The sequence below is a fragment of the Balaenoptera borealis genome (genome assembly GCF_965194805.1).
Source record: "Balaenoptera borealis genome assembly, chromosome: 1".
Classification (NCBI taxonomy): Eukaryota; Metazoa; Chordata; class Mammalia; order Artiodactyla; family Balaenopteridae; genus Balaenoptera; species Balaenoptera borealis.
This window is the reverse complement of record NC_138860.1, coordinates 165,242,601-165,266,315: the sequence shown is the minus strand read 5'-3', so window position 1 is coordinate 165,266,315 and position 23,715 is coordinate 165,242,601. Positions and strand designations below refer to the sequence as shown.

At 37.4% G+C, this 23,715-nt stretch overlaps 1 protein-coding gene across 5 annotated transcripts in view; it reads left to right on the top strand.

Moving 5' to 3' along the window:
* AGO3 (argonaute RISC catalytic component 3) overlaps positions 1 to 20,770 on the top strand; it is a 117,719-nt gene extending 96,949 nt beyond the window's left edge. For 4 of the 5 annotated variants that reach the window (XM_082363038.1, XM_082363042.1, XM_082363041.1 and 1 more), the window contains 5 exons: positions 1,253 to 1,447; positions 1,780 to 1,914; positions 4,286 to 4,387; positions 17,478 to 17,677; positions 18,249 to 20,770. In XM_082363038.1, the coding sequence (XP_082219164.1) occupies positions 1,253 to 1,447; positions 1,780 to 1,914; positions 4,286 to 4,387; positions 17,478 to 17,677; positions 18,249 to 18,357 (741 nt within the window). In that variant the 3' untranslated portion in view covers positions 18,358 to 20,770. Of the gene's footprint in view, positions 1 to 1,252; positions 1,448 to 1,779; positions 1,915 to 4,285; positions 4,388 to 9,067; positions 9,402 to 17,477; positions 17,678 to 18,248 lie in introns of those variants that run through there. The other variant, XM_082363039.1, reaches the window with a different exon arrangement.
* The last annotated feature ends 2,945 nt before the right edge of the window (positions 20,771 to 23,715 follow it).

Here is a 23,715-nt window from a genome sequence, read left to right as displayed (position 1 = left end):
CTGGCGTCCCCTGAATTGTAAGTGCTGAGAACTTTTAAGATTTACTCTCTTAGCAATTTTCAAATATGCAGTACAGTATTAACTGTAGTCACCATGCTGTACATTACATCCCCATGGCTTATTTATTTTACATCTGGAAGTTTGTACCTTTTGAGCCATTTCACCCATACCCCACCCCTCTGGCAACCACCAGTCTGTTCTCTATATCTGTGAACTCAGTTGGGATTTTTTGTTTGTTTTTTGTTTTTAGATTCCACATATAAGTGGCATCATATGGTATTTGTCTTTGTCTGACTTATTTCACTTAACATAATGCCCTCAGGGTCCATCCATGTTGTCACAAATGGCAAGATTTTATTCTTTTTTATGGCCAAATGATATTCTATTGTATGTATATGCCACATTTTCTTTATTCATTCATCCATCAATGGACACTTAGGTTGTTTCCGTGTCTTGGCTGTGTAAATAATGCTGCAGTGAACATGGAGGTGCAGAGGTCCATTTTTGAAGCATGACTTTTTTATAGATACTACCCTGGAAGAAAGAGAAGCTGGAGGTAGAATAACCAGCTGGTTCTTGGCCCAGGCTCTGATCAGTGATGTGTGAACACTTTTAAATATTCTGGTTCCAGTGATCATGCTTCAGTAGATCTGTGAGTGACTACAGTCAAGGAAAACTTATAAGTTCATGCTTCAGAGTTCCCTCTGCTCCAAACACATAACAATATTAAGACACAGAGAGAAAAAATTAAGATAGCTACTCTCAAAACCAAGATTTAAAATTTATGAAACATAAGAGTTCTTAAGATAATGCCAGAGTCATCTTGAATATGGCTTCTGGGGTAGTTTGCTTAACTGTAAGAGCTATAAAGAGAAATCAAGAGTTTGAATGGGCCCTCTTTTTTTATTTATCTCCTTCCTCTATGTACATCTCTTTGTCTTTCTATCCTTACTAATATTTAGGTTTACCAGCAACATCTGTAAATTAGAACCAAATTGTTAAATATAAAGTACAGCCTACTTATGGGAAAATAGTTTTTGACCCTAGACTGGGTCTTTTATTCTGTTCTTCACTGGAATTATCTATTTTTATTACTTTCAAAATGAACTGTGATAAATAGTTAAGGTTATAATAAAATACAAATTTAAATGAAATCCTTTTCCTTTTTTTTCAACTTTTTTGTGGTAAAATTCATATTCATATAGTTTTGAATACCTTAATTTCTATGTTTTCTTTACTTTTTTCAACCTAGGTTGTAGGTAGTATGGATGCCCACCCAAGCAGATACTGTGCTACAGTAAGAGTTCAGAGACCCCGACAGGAGATCATCCAGGACCTTGCCTCCATGGTCCGAGAACTTCTCATTCAGTTTTATAAGTCAACTCGGTTCAAACCTACTCGTATCATCTTTTATCGGGATGGTGTTTCAGAGGGGCAGTTTAGGCAGGTTGGTTGCCCGGGATTCTCATCATACTGTGGTTAAATCAGATACTGTGTTTATAATATGGTGTCTAGTTCTGAAGTTAGGAGCCTTAATTGAGAGTTCTTAAAGTCAAATTTTGATACTTCCTTAGATTTTCCCTTTTAAAATATTTACTGGATATGTAAGCCTTGATCGCTAAGACCATGCTCTGATAATAGTTAAAATGGAATAGAGAAGTATAATTAGCTGTGAGGTGATAAGTTTAAGAAATTCTAAGTCTAAATCATTGTCTTACTTTGAAGTATGTATAGGAGAACAACTGACTAGATCAAATCTTTCCATTTCATCTTCTCTAGGTATTATATTATGAACTACTAGCAATTCGAGAAGCCTGCATCAGTTTGGAGAAAGACTATCAACCTGGAATAACTTACATTGTAGTTCAGAAGAGACATCACACTCGATTATTTTGTGCTGATAGGACTGAAAGGGTAATCTTACATTTATTGTAATACTATTATAAGCAAAGATTATCTAACATAGTTCATAGAGCACTTAACAAAGGCTCTCTGCCAACAGCAGAGTTTCTGATATATAGTAGTGGGTTACAGCAAAGCAGATTGATTATGAGTATAGAAGCATCAAAATAAGTTAATTTTTAACTTTCTAGAATTTCTAGTAACACTCCAAATGTTCAAAATCCCATTATACTTTTTTGTTGTTGTGAAGAAACTCATAGTTTTAAAATTGTTCTTTTTATTCATATTTTCCTTAAATGTTCAGAAGAAAAAAGGTATGTTCTATTTTTAAAATATCTTGTAAAAATTAATTTTACAAGCTAGGGACATTCTAGAGTGATTAGTGAAAATTCATGCAAACTAACTTTCATTTTCAGTGCTCTGCCCCCATCCTGCAAACCTTAGAGCAGAGAAATCTGAGGAGTACAAGGGTCAGTGTCCCCTTGGGAAAGGGGATCAATAGAAAAGACTGAAAAAGAAAGGAGTGTGTCTTGTCTTTGGTACATATTTGGTCTTTGATTACATTCGTTGTGTAGCTTTGGGCAAGTAACTTAACATCTCTGTGCCGGTTTCTTTCTGAGCAAGGTTTGGATAATATTAATATTTGCCTTATTTGGGTTTTTGAAAGGATTTTTTTTTAATTAAAATATGTAATGTACTTAGAACAGTGCTTGGCACATGCTAAGCACTCAGTGGAGGTTACCTAGTTGTAGAGTGGTGGTAATGGTGGTAGTGATAGAGAAAAAGAGGGCATAATGGCAGGCACTGTTCTGGATATTTTTTATAAATTTAACTCATTTAACCCTCACAAACAACACTATGAGGTACTTATTATTATTATCCCCATTCTTCACAGTAGGAAACTGTGGCACATGGAGGTTAAATTGGTAGAGCTAGGACTCAAAATAGGCAGTCCGGCTCCAGAGTACTCTTAATCACTGTCCTGTACCACATCTCTAATAGCAGTAATGATAGTTTTATTTTGGCCTCCATGTTGTTAAAGGCCTGTGCCCCAAATTACATTTCTGTACCTAGAAAACCAAAGGTTTCTTCAAAAGTTAGATCAGGAAAACCTAAGTTAGATTTAATGATTTCTTGCAACTGATGTTTAATTGTGCCTTTCCTTCATTTGTTTGCTTCTCTTTCATCTTTGCTCTAAATCTACTAATCACAATAGATGAGAGATAATTATAAATGAGGAAATAGGCACAGAGAGGAACATACTGTGCCCTAGATTTCATGACTAGAAACTGGTGGAGCTCTGATATGAACCCAGGCATTCTGCTGCCTCTCTAAAGAGAATAAAATTTTTAAATATATATTAATTAGGAGAGTTGTATGTTAAGAATAGGCATAATTTAGTAGTTTATGAACTGTTTTCTTTATTTTGTGATTTGGTGAAGCTAGCTGGTTGGTCCACACAGATATAACTCCAGCCACCACCTGGTAACAGTCCCTCACACAGCAGAAATAATGTCTGAGTCAGTAAAAGAGTCTCTGATTTGTTAGCCTTGTAAACCTCGACTTACAATTAATGATTTTAAATATGTTAGGGATAAGGAGGTAGAGGTAAGTATATATATGCATTTAAAGTGTTTTATTAGGAGACTTTCATTATCAGGAGTTTCGAACTTTTTCATTTACATCATGTATTACTCAGAGAAAATCATGGTGTCTGTTTTCTTACAAGATGTTGAAACTGCTAATATGAAATAAAAGAAATAGGGCCTTTGCAGTCATTTCCATGTCTGACTCTCAGTTATGCCCTTTATTGTATGCTATTGGCCAAGTTATTTTGTATTCCTGAGGTGTAGATTCCCCCCAGACAAATGGGAATAATACCTAACTTGCAGGATTATGAGGATTAGAAATAACGTATGTAAAGTACCTGACATATAAATGGTTAACAAATGGTGACTCTAGTTGATGCTGTTGTCAGCATTCTTTCCCTCTAAAAATCTAGGGTTCTCTGAGAAAAATGCTAATTTTCATAAAACTGCACATTCAAGAGTACCTGCTCTGCACAGATGTCACAAATTGGAGCACTTAAAGTAACTTTTTTAAAAAAATGTTTTAAGTTTTCTACCCGTATTGCGATCAACTACCAGCTAAGCATCAGTAGAGACTAATAGCTCTTTGTTATCAGCTTTCACTTTCAGCAACATTTAAGAATAGGAACTAGGACTAGAATAAGGTCTGCTCTTAATGCCTGCTTAAGTAACATTTCAAGCCGGAAGTAGTGAAACATGGAATCGGCCTATGTATTTATATCTTTTTAAAAGTGCTTTCAGACACATTCTTTACCTTTGTCTTGTTTGTTTAAACTTTGACCAAACAAATCTAGGTCGGAAGAAGTGGCAATATCCCAGCTGGAACAACAGTTGATACAGACATTACACACCCATATGAGTTTGACTTTTACCTCTGTAGCCATGCTGGAATACAGGTGAGCCTATACTTCGGGTGAAATGTTTTTATTCAGGAACTTCTGTTCTTAGGCATGTTTTTTTAATCTCAGAAAAAAGAGAAAGAAATATTCTTCTCTGCACTTCCGATTGTTTCCACATGAAATTAGATGAAACTTTCAGTAACTAAATCATATCCCCTTTTTCACCTTGAGAGAGGGACTTATTTCTACGAAAGTACCAGAATATAAGTATTTTAATAGAAGGCATCTCCCTAAACTATGTCCTTAATTTAATGTAAAACTTCAAAAAAAATCTAAAATACCTGATTGTTCCTTTGATATATTCTTTTTGATAATAATACTTCATAGAAAACTTTGACATTTACTGGCAGATACTGAGCATGTGAAAGAGTTTAGTTGTAGAATTACAGCTTTAAGTTTCAGTTAAATAATTCTAAGTCTTTTCTTATTTTCAGAAAATCTTTTTGTTAATTTGTTAGCTATACTTAGTAAAACATAAGCTGTCATTCAGTGCTTCTCAAACTTTCCAGCAGCAGAGAGTGAATCCACATTCGCAGGATATCTGAGAGAATGTAGCCCAAAACTATTTTAGTTTACTTGCCATTGATTAAAATAGAAATTTCAGGAAGATGTACCTAACTGTATATCTGAATCTTAAAGCTTTATATGTCCCACATACACTAACCCCAGTTTCACTCTTAGGGCTTTAAAATTATTGTCCTACTCATTTATATATGTTCTTATAACCCCTCCTGTTTACAATCAATGTGGTATATTTTCATGGTGGGTGGTAACAGTCAGCAAAACAAAGTTAAAAGTACCTTCTGAGATAAAATCTATTATCATTCGAGTACATATTTTAACCTTAAGTTTCTCTCCATGTATCCCAAGGAACCCTACTGCTATGACTTTTTAGTAAATATAATGGAGGGGGAAAAAAGATTCTCTATTCACGTAAATTTTAGAAATGCTGGTCAGATTGTTTTTTTACTCTAGAACTTTTGGATACCATTGATATGCAAATGGTTATTATGAATTTTCAAGACAGGACTATTTCTCCAATGTATTTAACCAGAAACTTTAGGGACCAATATTTTGGGGGGACACCAAATTGAAACTTTGCTCTAGTCAGCAAATAACCAGGAATATTTCACAGGGACTTTCTGGGCTTTCTCTAGTTGCAGTGAGCGGGGGCTACTCTTCCTTGCGGTGTGCGGGCTTCTCATTGCAGTGGCTTCTCTTGTTGCAGAGTACAGCCTCTAGGCATGCGGGCTTCAGTAGTTGCAGCATGCAAGCTCAGTAGTGGCAGCACATGGGCCCTAGAGTGCACGAGCTTCAGTAGTTGCAGCGCATGGGCTCAGTAGTTGCGGCGCACGGGCTCTAGGGCGCACGGGCTTCAGTAGTTGTGGCAGATGGGCTCAGTAGTTGTGGCTCACGGGCTCTAGAGCACAGACTCAGTAGTTGTGGCACACAGGCTTAGTTGCTCCATGGCATGTGGGATCTTCGCAGACCGGGGATCGAACCCATGTCCCCTGCATTGGCAGGCAGATTCTTAGCCACTGTGCCAACGGGGAAGTCCCCAAAGACCGTTCTTTACATGTCTTCCCAGCTTTATTAGACTTATCGAACTTCTCTGAGATCAAAAGGAGGAGTCTTATTTTTTAACAGCTAAAATTAAAATCGAATAATTCCTAACCAGTATGAGATAATTTTTTTGTATCACTACTTTTAACTTTACCAGTGAACAACAGATCCTTTAACAACGTTTTGGCCAAATTCCGTAACTTCTTGACATTTATGTTGGCCATATTGGTGTTTACAGCTTAGTTCCATTTCCTCCCCTCCCCATTTTATTTTGAGATAAAATTCCCATTCATTTTTTTTTTTTTTTTTTTTTTTTTTTAAACTTTGGGTTTATTTATTTATTTATTTATTTTATTTATGGCTGTGTTGGGTCTTCGTTTCTGTGCGAGGGCTTTCTCTAGTTGCGGCAAGTGGGGGCCACTCTTCATCGCGGTGCGCGGGCCTCTCACTATCGCGGCCTCTCTTGTTGCGGAGCACAAGCTCCAGACGCGCAGGCTCAGTAGTTGTGACTCACGGGCCTAGTTGCTCCGCGGCATGTGGGATCTTCCCAGACCAGGGCTCGAACCCGTGTCCCCTGCATTGGCAGGCAGATTCTCAACCACTGCGCCACCAGGGAAGCCCCCCATTCATTTTTAAAACTTAAATTTACAAATAAAATTAAAGCTTGGTGTTTCCCTTCTACCCTCCGTCTGCCCAAGACAGGCTCTAGAGCTTTGGTCCCAGTGTTTTGAGTAGGGGAGGGGACCATGGCCTGCCTCTGAGATACCTCCTTCCCCTCCTCCTTCTAGGACTCTAACTCATCTGGTACTGCTGACTGCCAGAATGTCAGTAGTGGGGAGATGACACAAGCCTTTCTCTAGTCCATTCTGATTCTTTCTAATCCCTTAGCCTCCATGGAGCTGAGGACCCTCAAAGGGCAGCAGTGTCCTTCTTTAGCCCCATCTGTGGTATAGACCCCAGCCCCTTCTTTAGGTTAGATATCCCATTGCATGGCTCCATGACCCCTCCTTCTCTACTCAACTTCATTTTTTTAGACTCCCAGAACTGCTTCCAAGAGCTCTCATCGCTCTAGCTGTATGGAGTTGGGAGAGTGGGCCTATGGACTCTGAGCTCAGGAATAATCCAGTTGGGGAATGAGATGGGATAGTCTCTCCCTTTCTAACAGGCTCTCATCTTTACAACTGATTTTCTTGGAGTGCCCCTTACATGTCTTTAGGGGAGAGAGAGTGCCTTTCCTCACAACTGAAATTCTGTATTTTCACAAAACTCTCAATCTCTTCCTATATTGAGAGGATAGGGGTAAGATGAGAAGAGGCCAGAGCCCGGGACTGTCCTGAACTGTCTCCTCTCGGTGAGCCCTTGAGGGAGGGTAGCTGACTCCAAAGGGTTGTAGCTCTTTAGAATGTAAGATGCTTAGCACCTTTAGTCCCCTTCTTTGGACCTTAGTTGAAATTCTAGGACAGCAGGGAAAAAAAATCCTACTTACCATACTGTTAGAAACACATTAACCGAGTGGAGCATGTGACCCCTCTGACCCACCAAAGGAAATTCTTCTGAAGCCATAAATGTACCTGTTGAGGAGGGGCAGTGTCCTAAATTATAACTTCCTAATATGAATCTCCAAAACTTCGAAGATGTTCTTCACTGTGATTTAACATTCCTTTGACTCCACTTTAATTAGCTCTCTCTACCATTTTCTGTGGGTTCCTAACTTGGTCTGTTGCCCCAACACTCAGCACATGACCCCTTCCTTTTTTCTCAGTAAGAAATTATATTGTCAGTCATGCCTACTTTCTTCCCTCCTTTCCCACAGGAAAAAGGGTCAACCTGTAGGATTGTTCTCATTCACTCTTGCCTGCCTTAAGTTGGCCTTAGTTCACCAGTTATCCTCTTTCGTATGTCTTCAGTCTCTTTTAAGCTTCTGATTCCATTCCCTTAGCTTATAGTTATCCCCGTCCTAAAATACAGTTCCTTGCTCCTGCTGTTCTCCTTTAAGGTGCTGTCTTCCTACCATTTGTCACCAAACTGTTCTTAAAAGGATAGCCTAAACACACTCACCAAAATGGCTGAAATTTTAAAAGACAAACAGTATTAAGGATATAGAGCAACTGGAACTCTTATACTCTCCTGGTAGGAGTGTAAATTAATGTGAACATTTTTTAAAATTGGCTGGCATTATCTACTAAACTTAAATATATGTATGCTCTATGACCAGGATTTCCACTCCAAGCTAGCCAACAGAAATGCATACCTATATTCACCAAAACATAGTATGTTAATATTCATAGTAGCACTGGTCATAATGGTCAGTACAAAAACTATCAGTACAAACAGTTCAAATGCCCATGATCAGTAGATTGGATAAATAACTATACAAATGTGATTTATACGACAGTAAGAATGATACAACAGTATGTATGAATTTCACAATGTCAAATCAAAGAAGCTAGACCCAGAGGGTACATACATTATAAACTTCAAAAACAAGCAAAACTGATCTATGATGTTAAAAGTCAGGTTACAGGGAGCAGGGTGGCAGGTAGGGTAGTGACCCTGAGAGGGCACAAAGGGGCTTTGTGGTTGCAGTTAACCTTAGTTTCTTGATTTGGGTGCTGGTTTCATGGGTATATTCTCTTTGTGAAAAATTCATCAGTCTACATGTATGGTACATGTATTTTTCTCTCTATATATTTACTTCTATAAAAGGTTTACATTAAGAACAAAAAAGACTACACTTATTTCCTCTTCAACTTATAGCAAACTGCCTTCTGCCCCACCGTTATTGCTCCTTGATCTCTGTAACTTCTGACTCTATTATAATCACGCACTCATCAAAACCATCTACCATTTGGCTTCCACTACACATTTTATCCTACCTGTCATCTTACCCTTCCGTTTTTTCTAGGTTTGGTTCTTCTTCCACCCACCTTTTAAAATTTTAAGTTCAGGGAATTCCCTGGCGGTCCAGTGGTTAGGACTCAGCTCTTTTACTGCTGTGGGCCTGGGTTCAGTCCCTGGTCAGGGAACTAAGATCCTGCAGGCTGTGCAGCACAGCCAAAAAAAAAAAAATTTAAGTTCAAGTAATATTTATGACTTTGAAATCTCTTTTTACAGATACAGCTTTTCTCCTGATTTCCAGATCTTGAAGTTATTTTTGATTGCACCTTCTCACCTGCCACCCTTATCTAATGGAATCCCTGAACTCTACAGAATCTATCTTCTCAGTCTAAGACCTATCTCTTATTCTTTTTTTTCTTTTTTGGCTGTGTTGGGTCTTCGTTGCTGTGCGTGGGCTTTCTCTACTTGCGGCGAGCGGGGACTACTCTTTGTTGCAGTGCACGGGCTTCTCATTGTTGTGGCTTCTCTTGTTGTGCAGCACGGGCTCTAGGCACGCGGGCTCAGTAGTTGTGGCTTGTGGGCTCTAGAGCGCAGCCTCAGTAGTTGTGGCGCACGGAAGCCCCTATCTCTTATTCTTATCCTCACTTCCCCTGCTTAGTTCAAGTTCTCATTATTACTTTCCTATATAATTACATGATGATCCTGGGTGCCCTCATTTAGTCTGTTCTCATTAGATTAATTAAAACAGCTAAGATCCGGACTTCCCTGGTGGCGCAATGGGTAAGAATCTGCCTGCCAATGCAGGGGACACGGGTTTGAGCCCTGGCCCGGGAAGATCCCACATGCCGCGGAGCAACTAAGCCTGTGTGCCACAACTACTGAGTCTGTGCTCTAGAGCCCGTGTGCCACAACTACCGAAGCCTGTGCGCCTAGAGCCTGTGCTCCGCAACAAGAGAAGCCACCACACTGAGAAGCCCGCACACCGCAATGAAGAGTAGCCCCCGCTCGCCGCAACTAGAGAAAGCCCACGGTGCAGCAGCGAAGACCCAACCATAAATAAATTTATTTAGAAAAAAAAAAAAAGCTAAGATCCTATCATTCATCTGCTTAGTGCTTCACATCCATTGAAGGTGAAGTCTCATCTTCCTAGGACAACCTATAGACTCAAGTCCTTATATCCACTATCCTGCTCCCTTCACTGCTGCTATACCCTCAGTCTCTCTGTCTCTCACTCTTTTCTCCCATTCTTCCCTCCTATTCTTCCCTCCTACTCCTTCCCTCTCCTTTTCTCTTCCTCTGTGTATGACTGTCTCCTCTCTTTTACATACACAAACATACAACACAGCTGCAGCCATTCTAAACTACTTTTAGGTAATTCTCATAAGTATCCTGTCCATGTTGCTTCCGTAAGGAAGTATTTCTTCCCTAACTTACTCCTGCTCATCCTTTAAGACTCATCTCAGACATCAGCTCTTCCCAGTAGTCTTTCTTGTATCCTTCCCCAAGACAAGTGTCCCTCTCTGCACTGCCTGAGCACCCTGTGCATACCTTTTTGTTGCACTTATTACACAGCATTGTAATCAAGCTTTTGTTTCTCTCCCCTTTCCACTAGTCTATAAGGTCCCAAAAGGCAGAGGTTATTCATTCAATCAACAGATATTTATTGTGTACCTCTTAGAAGATAGGTGTTGATACTAGGTATGTGGAGTGAACAAATAACAGAATCCTTTCCTCTTTTAGTTTATTGGGGGAGATTTATTAAGTAAGTCATCTCACAAATACATACTTATAAATTGGGTTAGGTGCAATAAAAGGAAAGTAAAGATAGGAAGAGAGACTTCAGTGCGGAACTGATTTAGATTAGATTGGGAGATCACAAAAAGCTTCCCTGAGAAATGACATTTAAGATAAGATCTTGAGGAATGAGTAGGAGTTAACCAAGCCAAGAATGAGGAAGAGGCGCATATACAGGCCCTTTTGGTGGAAAAAAATTTGTCCACTGAAGGAATCAAATGCAGGCTGCTGCTGCAGTATGAGAGTAAGTTAGAGAGGTAGCCTAGGCTGGACCTTATGGGCCTTGTTGAGCAAAGATAAGGACTTGGATTTAGTCTAAGTGCACTAGGAAGCTATTAAAAGACTTTAAACTAGACACTAACGTAATTAGGTGTGTGTTTTGTTTTTTAATTCACTCTTATTTAAGTACTGTTTGTACTGGGGAGTAAGAGTGATATTGAGGACATCAGTTAGGAGTCTGTTAAGCAAAAGATAATGGTGGTTGGGACTAGAATGGTGATGGGAGAGAACTGAATGAATTGTAAATAGTTAGGACTTTAGCCCTATGTCTTCTCTGCGCCTGAAATGCTGTTTCCCCTGATCTTACAAGCCCTCCTTATCATACAGAGCTCACTTCCATGTCTCTTTCTCAGAGAGACAGGCCTTCTCTAACCATGGAAGCTAATGTAGCCACAGACATAGTCAGTCTTCCATGCTACCCTACATTTTAATTCTCTTGATAGCCCAGTTTCTGATGGTTTTATTTATGTGCTATCTGTCTCATCACTGGAATGTGTGTCTTATTCATTACTGTGTGCCCAGAACCTCATACAGGACATGGCATATAGTGAGTGTTCAGTAAATACTGAATGTGTGCATGTACAATATATTATACATGCATTATAAACATACAAATTTGGGGGAGGTAGGATTTGGTAGTAATTTGAACTTTATCCCCAAAATCTTGCACAGTGTCTGAAAAATGATAAATATTTGCTAACGTACGAGCTAATCTCTCTTTTCTCCTTTGCCACTGCCATTTTCATACTTCATACATTCATCATCTCATACCAGCACTAGTGCAGCAGCCTCCTAATTGCTCCCCTTGCTTTTAGTCTCCTCCTGTTTTCTTTTTTTTCTTTTTTTTTTTTCCATGGGGGTGGTGGTGGTGGTGTTTATTTAAAGTAAAAACAAAAACAGTTCACCCATTTCTCCCACCCCTGCCCCTGGCAACCACCAATCTGTTCTCTGTATCTTTGACCATGCTTTTTAAATTATTTTTCATTCATTCATTTTCATTCCAGATATATGGCATTTGTCTTTCTCTGTCTGACTTATTTTACTTAGCATAATGTCCATATATATATATCACAATTTCTTTATCTGTTCATCCATCGATGGACACTTAGGTTGTTTCCATATCTTAGCTATTGCAAATATTGCTGCAATGAACATAGTGGTGCATACTTTTTAAATTAGTGTTTTTGTTTTCTTCAGATAAATACCCATAAGTGGAACTGCTAGATCATATGGTTATTTCTGTTTTTAATTTTTTGAGGAACCTCCATACTGTTTTCCACAGTGGCTGCACCAATTTACATTCTCACCAACAGCATAGGAGGGTTCAAAAGGGAACTCTTATGCATTGTTGGTGGGAAAGTAAACTGGTGCAGCCACTATGGAAAACAGTATGGAGGTTCCTCAAAAAACTAGAGTTGCCAAGACTTCCCTGGTGGTACAGTGGTTAAGAATCCGCCTGCCAATGCAGGGGACATGGGTTCTAGCCCTGGTCCGGGAGATCCCACATGCCGCGGAGCAACTAAGCCTGTGCACCACAACTACCAAGCCTGCATTCTAGAGCCTGCGAGCCACAACTACTGAGCCCACGTGCCACAACTACTGAAGCCCACACGCCTAGAGCCCACGCTCCGCAGCAAGAGATACCACTGCAATGAGAAGCCCGCACACTGCAACGAAGAGTAGCCCCTGCTCACCGCAACTAGAGAAAGCCCGCATGCAGCAACGAAGACCCAACGCAGCCATAATTAATTAGTTAGTTAATTAATTAATTTTAAAAAATAATAATGAATATAGAGTTGCCATATGATCCTGCAGTCCCACTCTTGGGCATATACCCAGAGAAAACTATAAATAAAAGAGATACATGCGAGGGGCTTCCCTGGTGGTACAGTGGTTAAGAATCCACCTGCCAATGCAGGGGACACGGGTTCGAGCCCTGGTCTGGGAAGATCCCACATGCCGCAGAGCAACTAGGCCCGTGTGCCACAACTACTGAGCCTGCACTCTAGAGCCTGCGAGCCACAACTACTGAAGCCCGCGTGCCTAGAGCCCCTGCTCCACAACAAGAGAAGCCACCACGAGAAGCACGCGCACCACAACAAAGAGTAGCCCCTGCTCACTGCAACTAAAGAAAGCCCACACGCAGCAACAAAGACCCAAAGCAGCCAAAGATAGAGAGACAGACAGACAGATAGATAGATAAATTTTTTTAAAAGAAGGAAAGGAAGTGAGGGAATTTAGTAAAAAAAAGGTACATGAGGGACTTCCCTGGTGGTCCAGTGGTAAAGCATCCGCTTTCCAATGCAGGGGACATGGGTTTGATCCCTGGTCGGGGAACTAAGATCCCACATGCCACAAGGCAACTAAGCCCGCGCACCACAACTGTTGAGCTCTCACACCTCAATGAGAGAGCCTGCATGCCACAAACTACAGAGCCCATGCACTCTGGAGCCTGTGTGCCACAACTAGAGAAAGAAAAACCAGCATACCACAACTAGAGAGAAGCCTGTGTGCCACAACTAGAGAGAGAAAACCCACGTGCTGCAACAAAAGATCCCGCATGCTGCAACTAAGACCCAACACAGCCAAAAAAATAGAGAAAATAAATAAATTAAATAAATAAATTTTTTTTTAAAAAAAAGAAGATACATGCACTCAAGTGTTCATTGCAGCACTATTTACAATAGCCCTAAATGTCCATCAACAGATGAATGGATAAAGAAGATGTGGTATATATATTACAATGGAATACTACTCAGCCATAAAAAAGAATGAAATAATGTTATTTGCAGCAACATAGATGGACCTAGAGATTATCCTACTAAGTGAAGTAAGTCAGAAAGAGAAAGACAAATACCATATGGTATCACTTAATGTGGAATCTAAAATGTGACACAAATGAACTTATCTACAAAAGAGGAATAGACTCACAGACATAGAGAACAGACTTGTGGTTGCTGGGGGTGGCGGGGGTGATGGATTGGGAGTTTGGGACTAGTAGATGCAAACAATTATATATAGACTGGATAAACAACAAGGCCCTACTGTATAGCACAGGGAACTATATTCAGTATCCTGTGATAAACCATAATGGAAAATAATATAAAAAAGAATGTATATATATATGTATAAATGAATCACTTTGCTGTACACCAGAAACTAACACAACATTGTAAATCAACTATACTTCAATACATTTTTTTTTTAAAAAGTTCCAAGGGAATTCTCTGGCAGTCCAGTGGTTAGGACTTCCACGCTTCCACTGCAGGGGGCACGAATTCAATCCCTGGAATTAAGATCCCGCATGCCCCACCATGTGCCCCCCCAAAAAAAGAGTTCCCTTTTCTGTCATCACCAACACTTGTCATTTCTAATCTTTCGGATAATAGCCATTCCAACAGGTATGAGGTGATATCACATTGTGATTTTGATGTGCATTTCCCTGATGATTAATGATGTTAACCTTTTTTTCATGTGCCTGTTGACCATGTGTATGTCTTCTTTGGAAAAATGTCTATTCAGATCTGCCCATTTTTCAACTGGATTTTTTTCTTTTGCTATGAATTGTATGAGTTCTTTATATATTTTGGATATTAACCCCTTATCAGATACATGATTTGCAAATATCTTCTCCCATTTAGTAGGTTGCCTTTTTGTTTTGCTGATGGCTTCCTTTGCTGTGCAGAAGCTTTTTAATTTGGTGTAGTCCTACTTGTTTATTTTTGGTTTTGTTGCTTTTGCTTTTGGTGTCAGATCAGAAAAAAATCATCACCAAGACCTATGTCAAGGAGCTTATTGCCTATGTTTTCTTCCAGGAGTTTTATGGTTTCAGGTCTTACATTTAAGTCTTTAAACCATTTTGAGTTAATTTTAGTGTATAGTGTATGGTATAAGATAAGTGCTCCATTTTCATTCTTTGCATGTGGCTGTCCAGTTTTCCCAACCCCATTTATTGAAGAGACTGTCCTCTCCCCATTGTAAGTTCTTGCCTCCTTTGTCATAAATTAATTGATCATATATGCATGGTTTATTTCTGGGCTCTATTCTGATCCACTGATCTATCTATGTGCCTGTTTTTACCATACTGTTTAATTAGTATAGCTTTATAATATACAGTCCCCAACATATGATAGTTTGACTATTTTTTGACTTTACAGTGGTGCAAAAGTGATATGCATTCAGTAGAAACTGTACTTCAAATTTTGAATTTTGATCTTTTCCCCAGCTAGTGACATACAGTACAATGCTCTCATGATGCTGGGCAGCAGCAGCAAGCCACAACTGCCAATCAGTCACACGATCACAGGGGTAAAAAACTGATATACTTACAACCATTCTGTATCCATATAGCCATTCTGTTTTTCACTTTCAGTACAGTATTCAATAAATTACATGAGGTATTTAACACTTTATTGTAAAATAAGCTTTGTGTTAGATGATTTTGCCCAACTACTGGCTAACATAAGTGTTCTGAACATGTTTGAGTTAGGCTAGGCTAAGCTATGAGGTTTGGTAGGTTAGGTATATTAACTGCATTTTGACTTAGGATATCTTCAACTTAAAATGGGTTTATTGGAACATAACCCCATCGTAAGTCAAGGAAGATCTGTATAATATTTTATTTCTTTTTCTTGGCTAATTTCACTGGCTAGGACTTTCAATAACTATGTTAAATAAAAGTGGTGAGAGTGGGCATCTTTGTCTTGTTCCTGATCTTAGAGTATGATTATGATGTTAGCTGTGGGCTTGTCATATATGGCCTTTATTATGTTGAAGTACGTTCCCTCTATACCCGCATTGTTGACAGTCTTTATTATAAATACTCAAATGCTTTTTCTGCCTCTATTGAGATGATCATACGATTTTTATCCTTCATTTTGTTAATGTGGTGTATCACATTGATTGATTTGCAGATGTTGACCCATCCTCACATCCTAGAATAAATCCCCCTTAATCATGGTGTATGATCCTTTTAATGTATTGTTGAATTTGGTTTGCTAATATTTTGTCGAGGATTTTTGCATCTATGTTCATTAGGGATATCAGCCTGTAATTCTTTTCTTGAGGCATCCTTGTCTGGTTTTGGTATCACGGTAATGCTAGCCTTGTAAAATGAGTTTGGAAGAGTTCCCTCCTCTTCTATTTTTTGGAAGTTTGAGAAGGATTGGTATTAATTCTTTGAATGTTTGGTAAAATTCACCAGTAAAGCTGTCTGGTTCTGGACTTTTATTTGTTGGGAGGCTTTTGATTACTGATTCAATTACTAGTAATAGGTCTGTTCAGATTTTCTGTTTTCTGCTTCATCATGATTCTGTTTCTAACCCATCCTCCATATTACTGCTGATGTTACTTTTATAAAACCCCCAATCTTATCACACCCAAAACCTCTCCTGTTAAAAAAAAGCTGTGCAGTGCTTTCCCTGCTGCCTACAGGTGAAAGTCCAAATTCCTAAGCATGTCATTCAGTCTGATTCCAAATGTTCATTTCAATTTCATCTTTTTCCCCTCGTGCCCCATATTCTGTTGATCCTAGTCTATTAGCTATTCCCCAAATATGCCATGAAATTTTATGCCCCCGTGCTTTTGTAAAGGCTGTTCATTCTCTCCAGTGTCTCCTCACCCTGCCCATCCCATAATGGCCAAATCTCACTCATTCCCCTCTTGGTGAAGAACCCCCAGGGCTCACCCTCACAATTACTTCCTTTGGTATTCTCATATAGGACTAAGTACCAGTAGTACTATAGCCATTTATTAGTTGTTTTATAATTACAGATGCTCTATTTCCTCTACTCCTCTACTGAATTATGTTTCCATTGTTTTGACATTGTTTACTTTGTTTTTCTTTGAATTCACAGTCCCTAGCATAGTGACTAATACATAGGAGCTCAACTAATGTTCTTGTTTTTTGATTATGGTAAAAAACACATAACATACAATGTACCATTTTAACCATTTTTAAATATACAGTTCTGTGACATTAAGTAATTCACATTATTCTGCAGTCATACCATCTTCTATCTATGGAACTTTTTCATCTTCCCGGATACTCTGTACTCATTAAACACTAACTCCCCATTCCCACATCCCCCCAACCCATGGTGATCACCATTCTACTTTCTGTCTCTATGAACTCAGCTACTTCAGGTACCTCATATAAGTGAATTGTACAATATTTGTCCTTTTGTGACTGGTTTATTTCACTTAGCATAACATCATCAAGGTTCATCCATGTTGTAGTACGTGGCAGATTTTTCTTCCTTTTTAAGACTGAATAGTATTCCGTTTTATATATATATATATATACACACACATATACATACATACATACACCACCTTTTATTATACATTCATCCATCAGTGGATACTTGGATTGTGTCCACCTTCTGGCTATTGTGAATAATGCTGCTTTGAACCCAGGTGTGCAAATATCTGTTCGAGTCCCTGTTTTTACTTCTTTGGGATATATACCCAGAATCAATTAAATGTTTTTTTAATTGATTATTAAATTAGGATATATTTTGCTAATGTACAAAGCTTGTTTTTTCACTTAGTCTGTGGTGAATATTTATTTAAAAGTTTAGAAATCAGCAGAATATTCCATTGCCTTCTATAGGGTACCAGCCGTCCTTCACACTATCATGTTTTATGGGATGATAACTGCTTTACTGCAGATGAACTTCAACTGCTAACTTACCAGCTCTGCCACACTTATGTGCGCTGTACACGATCTGTTTCTATACCTGCACCAGCGTATTATGCTCACCTGGTAGCATTTAGAGCCAGATATCATCTTGTGGACAAAGAACATGACAGGTAATATAAAAGCATAACAAATACAGATTCTCACCCAAATCCAAGTATGCTCTGTGTGTTAGGATTTTCGTGGGAAATTTCTTTAAGTGTTTACATGTAAGTATGTGCCTCTCTCTTTGCCATAAAGTACTGCCATTTAGAATTAAATTTCCACAGGCTGTTAGAAGAGTCAGTGATCCAAATGAAAAGCTATGATAGAACTGACTGCCCAAGATGAGGGTTCCTATTAAAATGTGCAGTCTGGGCTTATTAGCAATAGTGTGATGTAGTGATTTTGTTGCTTTACCAGATTAATTCAGGGGAGAGATTATTGGTAATAAAAGTGATATATACAGACAAAATTATAGGATGTCTTGGATTTACTTCTAAATAGTCTTGGAGAGGTGAGAGATGTAAAACAGAATTGGCCTTGAGTTAATAATTATTGAAACTGGATGATGGACATGTAGGAGTTCATTATACTGGCCTCTTTTTTTTTTAATTTTTAAAAAATTTTCTACAAATAATATTTTTCAGAATTATTACATCAGAATAGGGTTTGGTTTTGTGTTCACTGCCACTTTTCTTACAGTGCTGAAGGAAGTCACGTTTCAGGACAGAGCAATGGACGAGATCCACAAGCTCTTGCCAAGGCTGTACAGATTCACCAAGATACCTTACGCACAATGTACTTTGCTTAAAAAGTCTAAGAATATTCTCTGAGAGGAAGAACTGGAAGATGAATCAACATACAACTTATGTTTCCAGTGGAGTCAGCTGAGTGGGGATGCCTCCAGCCGTACAGAAACCAACACTGTGTGGGGGCCAGGGCCTGATCTTTATGTTGATACAAGGAAGATTGTTTACTTCATCAAGGAACACAGCACCATTATGCAATATGAAACCAGCCAACTGCTTTTTTGTGCGGTCTCCTGTAGGAAGTATCGCGATCGTTTTGTTTTCACTTTCTTGTAGTCTAACCCTTTTAATGCCTTTACCTCAAGTTGCTTGGCAGCACAACTCTTTGCAAAAAAAAAAAAGTAAAGAAAAAGTAAATGATGGTTTTTTAAAAAACACACCTATATGAATAATCAAAGTGATTGTTCACAATTATGTGTGCAAAAAATGTGCATTCATGTATTCTTGTAAAAGTTATCTGTATATTTTACTTATATACATGCATACTGCATATGCATATATATCTGGATCTACACTGATAGCAGATATATATGTATCTCTGTATATATTTTATAGTTCATTCCATTGGGGAACTTTCTTTCCCTTTTATTATCCTCCCACCACCACTATGATTTCTCTCTCTACCTCCCTTGCCTTCATCACCTACATTTTTTTTCCCTGATGCTACCAGTAACATTCAAATGTTCATGTATCTGGTTCATTTGAATATGAAGCATGGCAAACTAGATTTTTATTTTGCACGCCCTACTCCTGTCTTGTCTCATACATAATTCTGAGTCCTCAACTCTTGGTATTGCTTTCTTAAGAAACTATATATATATATATGTATATATATATACACACACACATATATATATATAAAATATGTTTTTGTGAGAGTGAATGTCTGCCCCCTCCTGCTCTCAACTTACATTTGCCATTTGTGCAATGTGTACATAAGCAGTAGCAACCTAAGCTATTCTTTTTCTTTAGTGAGTTTGTTAAAGCTGCTATAAATATATTAAAAAAAACACACACAACTTTGTCAGAAGTTGTAACTCTCTTTCTCTATTAGTGATATGTATTCTAAAGTCTTCTGTTTCTATGTGTTATACATGGAAATCCCTTAAAACTTTTATAAAGGGTAAATATTTTAAATGATTGGAACTGTGTAGGGTTGAGGCCTCTGAAATTGGGTGGAGAGAAGGGATTGTGGAGGGTGTTTTTGGTTTTTTTTTTTACTAGTTTATTTGCTGCCTCTCATACCTTAATGTGATTTTCATATATATATATTTTTATATATATGTGTGTTGTATATATATAAACATATATGTATGTGTTTTGAAGTATAGCTTCCTTTTCTTTTATATTTATTAGAATAGTGCTTTAATAATTATAGAATCATGCTGGCAACATCTTTTATAGAAATATAATCATGTTTATTTTAAGAACTGACAACTTGTTTTTGCTCTCTTTTAGTGCAATAAGCAGTTTTAAAAGAAAGCTGTGTCTGTTTCACATCTTTACCACAGAGAGTGGGAGAAACAGGCACCTCCATAATTTTAAAAGGGCAAAGTATATAGCCTTAATTTCAGAAGGAAAGTTTTGTAATTTTCAAGTTTAAAGCATGTCTTATAAAAATCATAATGAAAATGAAGGAAGTTAAATTTCCTAAATGAGTGTTAACCTTGAATATTAGAAATAAAGTTGAAGAACTTTAAGTAATGACAGTGACTAGCTTAAGATTTAGAAGATATTTAAATTCTTTGAAAATAGATCATGTTTACTGAAGAATCATACTGGTTAGGTGCCCATTTTCATTTACTAAAATGAGTCAGGAAAATATAAAATGATACTTTAAAAACTTTTTTTGCTAATTCATCACCAGTGTAACTTTCCTTTTAAAATTAGGGTGATGGTGACAAAGGAAGTTAGGACTTTGAGCATTTGAAATGAGTTAAATCACTGAAATGTTGAAAAAAGCTTTGCAAAACTTTTGTTTTATTGACTTCACTTTAAGATATTAAAAAATACTATAAAGCTGTCAAAACCGAGTTTATCAGTAACCTTGGATTCAGGGGAGCTTTGCACTTTGTAACTCATGAAAATTGCATTTTAATTTTTTTTTTTTTTTGCACTGGTTCAGAGTATAGATATTACAGATTGTTTCCAGTGGGCATTGTTGTTAACCTTTCAGAATTCCATCTGCACATGAAAACAAATGGATTAGCTCTGTAGTTTCTCTCTTACTTATAATCCACACTTATTGCCAATTTACTGTATTTTGAGCCTAAAATCTGAGCCCATATCCTCCAACAGGTATGAAATCTTTTGTCCCTCTGCCAGAAAACTAAGAAAGTACTGTATTTTGTATGTTTATTATATTGAAGTGTCTGAAATGCAATTTACAACACTGTTTTAAAGCTCTTTACATAAGGTAATGTTTGTGTAGTGTATACATTTTTCTCCCAACCCTCCCCCCTCCTCCAAAAAATTTCTATAAAGAGTGTATTTTTTTTACATTGAAATTTCACTGAATATAGTCAAGAACATAGGCAAGAGAAGAAAATTGTATATCCTAGGTGGTAAAAACCTGATGGCGTATGTTTGCTCAGTATGAGTAAAACATCTTCCTTTATCAGTGGGAGCTGTACAGATTGATGTGGAAAACTTTAGGGCCCAGGGAAGAACTGTAGATAACCTTTCCCTATTTACCTGCTTTACCTAATTTTCAGTCAGTTAATCTCACATGTGCTAAAGTAAAGCCCATAATTTAAATCTATTTAGAAGGACTTTTACAGAGGAAAAAAAAAATTTTTTTAATATAAAGCTTTACCTTTGAAGTGAGTTCTTTTTAGGGTGCTCTTAGAGTTTCAACATTGCTAGTTTAAAGTTGGTTAACTTGAAAGAATATGTATAGTATATTCTATTTTGCTTACTAACAAATTGGTATATCAAACTTAATTATAAGAAGCTTTGTGCTTAGAACTTTAAGGTAAATACTAGGTGGCAAATATTTTTTGAAATTTGTTTCATTATTATACTTCTGGTGTAGAATTGCTGATCTTTTTTATTTAAAAAAAAAAAAAAAAAGGTTGTTTTGAGTTTAATGGTCATGAAACTCAACAGTGACCTTTCTGTTCCTGCCCTTGCTCACTAACTATACAATGAATGCTGAATTTATGTCTGCTGTTTTCTGTGATATAAGAATGACTTTAAAATGTCAGTCCCAGCAACTGGTATAATAGATTTTCATGTGAAGCAGAATTGGGAGTTTAATGTATATTCTGGATGGCAAATGTGTAAAGTGCTGATACATGTTTTATATTACAGTATCAAGTTACTGGCATTGAGGACCATGCATTTATAATACCGTAGCTGCTATATTTATTTAATGAAGTAGAGTCTGACAGTTACTGCACTTAACAGTAAGGAAATGAGCAGGATTCAAGGCTAGTGTTAGACTTTTTTTTTTTTTTTTTTCCTAAATAAGATTTAAGAACATGAAATATCAAGGTAACAAAGGGTGCTGCCAATTTAGTTTCAATTTAATATCAGGATACTCTTTCTTTGTTTTAGAAATGTGGATTTTTACTTTAGCAGTTTTGGAAAAGGGTACCTCAGCCTCCTCAGTACTGGTTTTTAGCATATTTTCACAGGAGTACAGGTGCCCTTTATTTTTTTCTTAATATTTACCGTTTAACAAGTTTCTCAGAAAAAGTATTCTTCTGTGGAAATCTTCCTGTTTGTAACCTATTAATTTATTTATCTTCCTACAAGAGAGTCTAGGTGGGATTCTAGTAGGAATGTACTGGGTGTTTTAGAAGGCACTTGATAAAGATTCATCTCTACTTTCTAGCATGGAGACTTATAGCCCTCTAAACACCTATACTGGTTTTCCAAACTAGGTTCTCTGATGACCCACCACTGCCTAAAGTTTACTTATATATTCTCTAATGGATTTTAGTATGACAGACCTCATGACAGGCTTAGTCATGATAGACTTAAAGTATGACTAAGGAGATAGAAGCTGAGTTGTCATTCAGTAGAAATGGCTGGCTGAGGATCTCAATGTTTAAGGAAAAGGTGAACACTCAGAGTGCCAGTAATCAGTCTGAAGGATCTATTATTGATGGATTATAGACCAGGAATTAGAGACTCCTATTCAAGGAATTTGGTGGGTGTTTGATTCAGAGGCCAACATGAATTTGCCATGGGTGTTAATTTTTATGAAATCTGTGAAGCTAGCCACTTGGATTCAGCTAGAATATTTTGTAGTCTTGCTATTAAAACTTGATAGTGATGTTTTGCCAAGAAGCTTAACTGACAGCTTGGCATAAATTTTATTCAGTATCATTAAACCTGGGTTAAATATTTATTTAACTCATCCTCTTAGATGTTCTCCTATTGAATAGTTTTTAAAGACAAGTTGCCCCTAACAGTAACTTGCTACTTAAATTATCTTTTATGAGTTATCAGTCAAGCTGCAAAAAGACACCATTGAACTGGCATCTTTATTTTGGCTTTTTTAATCCTTTTCATTCTTTTTGAGAATTCATGGATTTCTTAAAGCTTCAGTAATAATACCTGGGAGACTTTATATCAAGTGAGGCCTTTGTGAGTGGCAGTATAACCCTGACTCTAAAGTCTGTCTTTATTTTCCTTTTTCCCTCTCATTTGATCATATAAAGCACTTTGTGATTCTACAGGAGTCAAAAAACAAGCCAGGAATAATGTGTAAAATCAGTACCTAGATGTGAAAGTCAGAATTTTCTCCAAAAAATCTTTTTAAAAAAATTTCCTGCTTATACTAAGAACATTTTTGATCAGTGGCAATATTGGAAATGATGCTGTGATTAGTGAAACCTAAGCTGACTCCCAGGAAGAAAAATACAATCTCTCTTTCTCTCTCTCTCTCTGTGTGTGTGTGTGTGTATATATATATATATATATAGAGAGAGAGAGAGAGAGAGCCTCAAAGGGAAAAATATTTTTAACTTTTTCCTACTTTTAAAAGTGGTACATTTCAGTTTATAATTTTCCATGTTGGTCAAAATCATTTCTTTTAACTAAGATATAATGGTCAAGGCTTGTGCTAATATTATCTACTGCTAGTTCAATTTTATTTTTCTTTACCCATCAAAGATAGTGCTCTATATTTTTACATCGTTGTAAGAATCTTTTGCTCTTAAAGTATGGAAGTTAAAGATTTTAATTTGAATTAAAGATAGAAGTTTAATAAATTTCATATGGAGGGTTGAGATTTACCAATGAGAAGCCCTATTGAAATATCAGGTAGCCAACAGTGTGACAAAATTAAGATGCTATCAAATCATCTATCTGGCCACTGGTCTCCCTTCCTTTTTGAAATCAATGTCTTA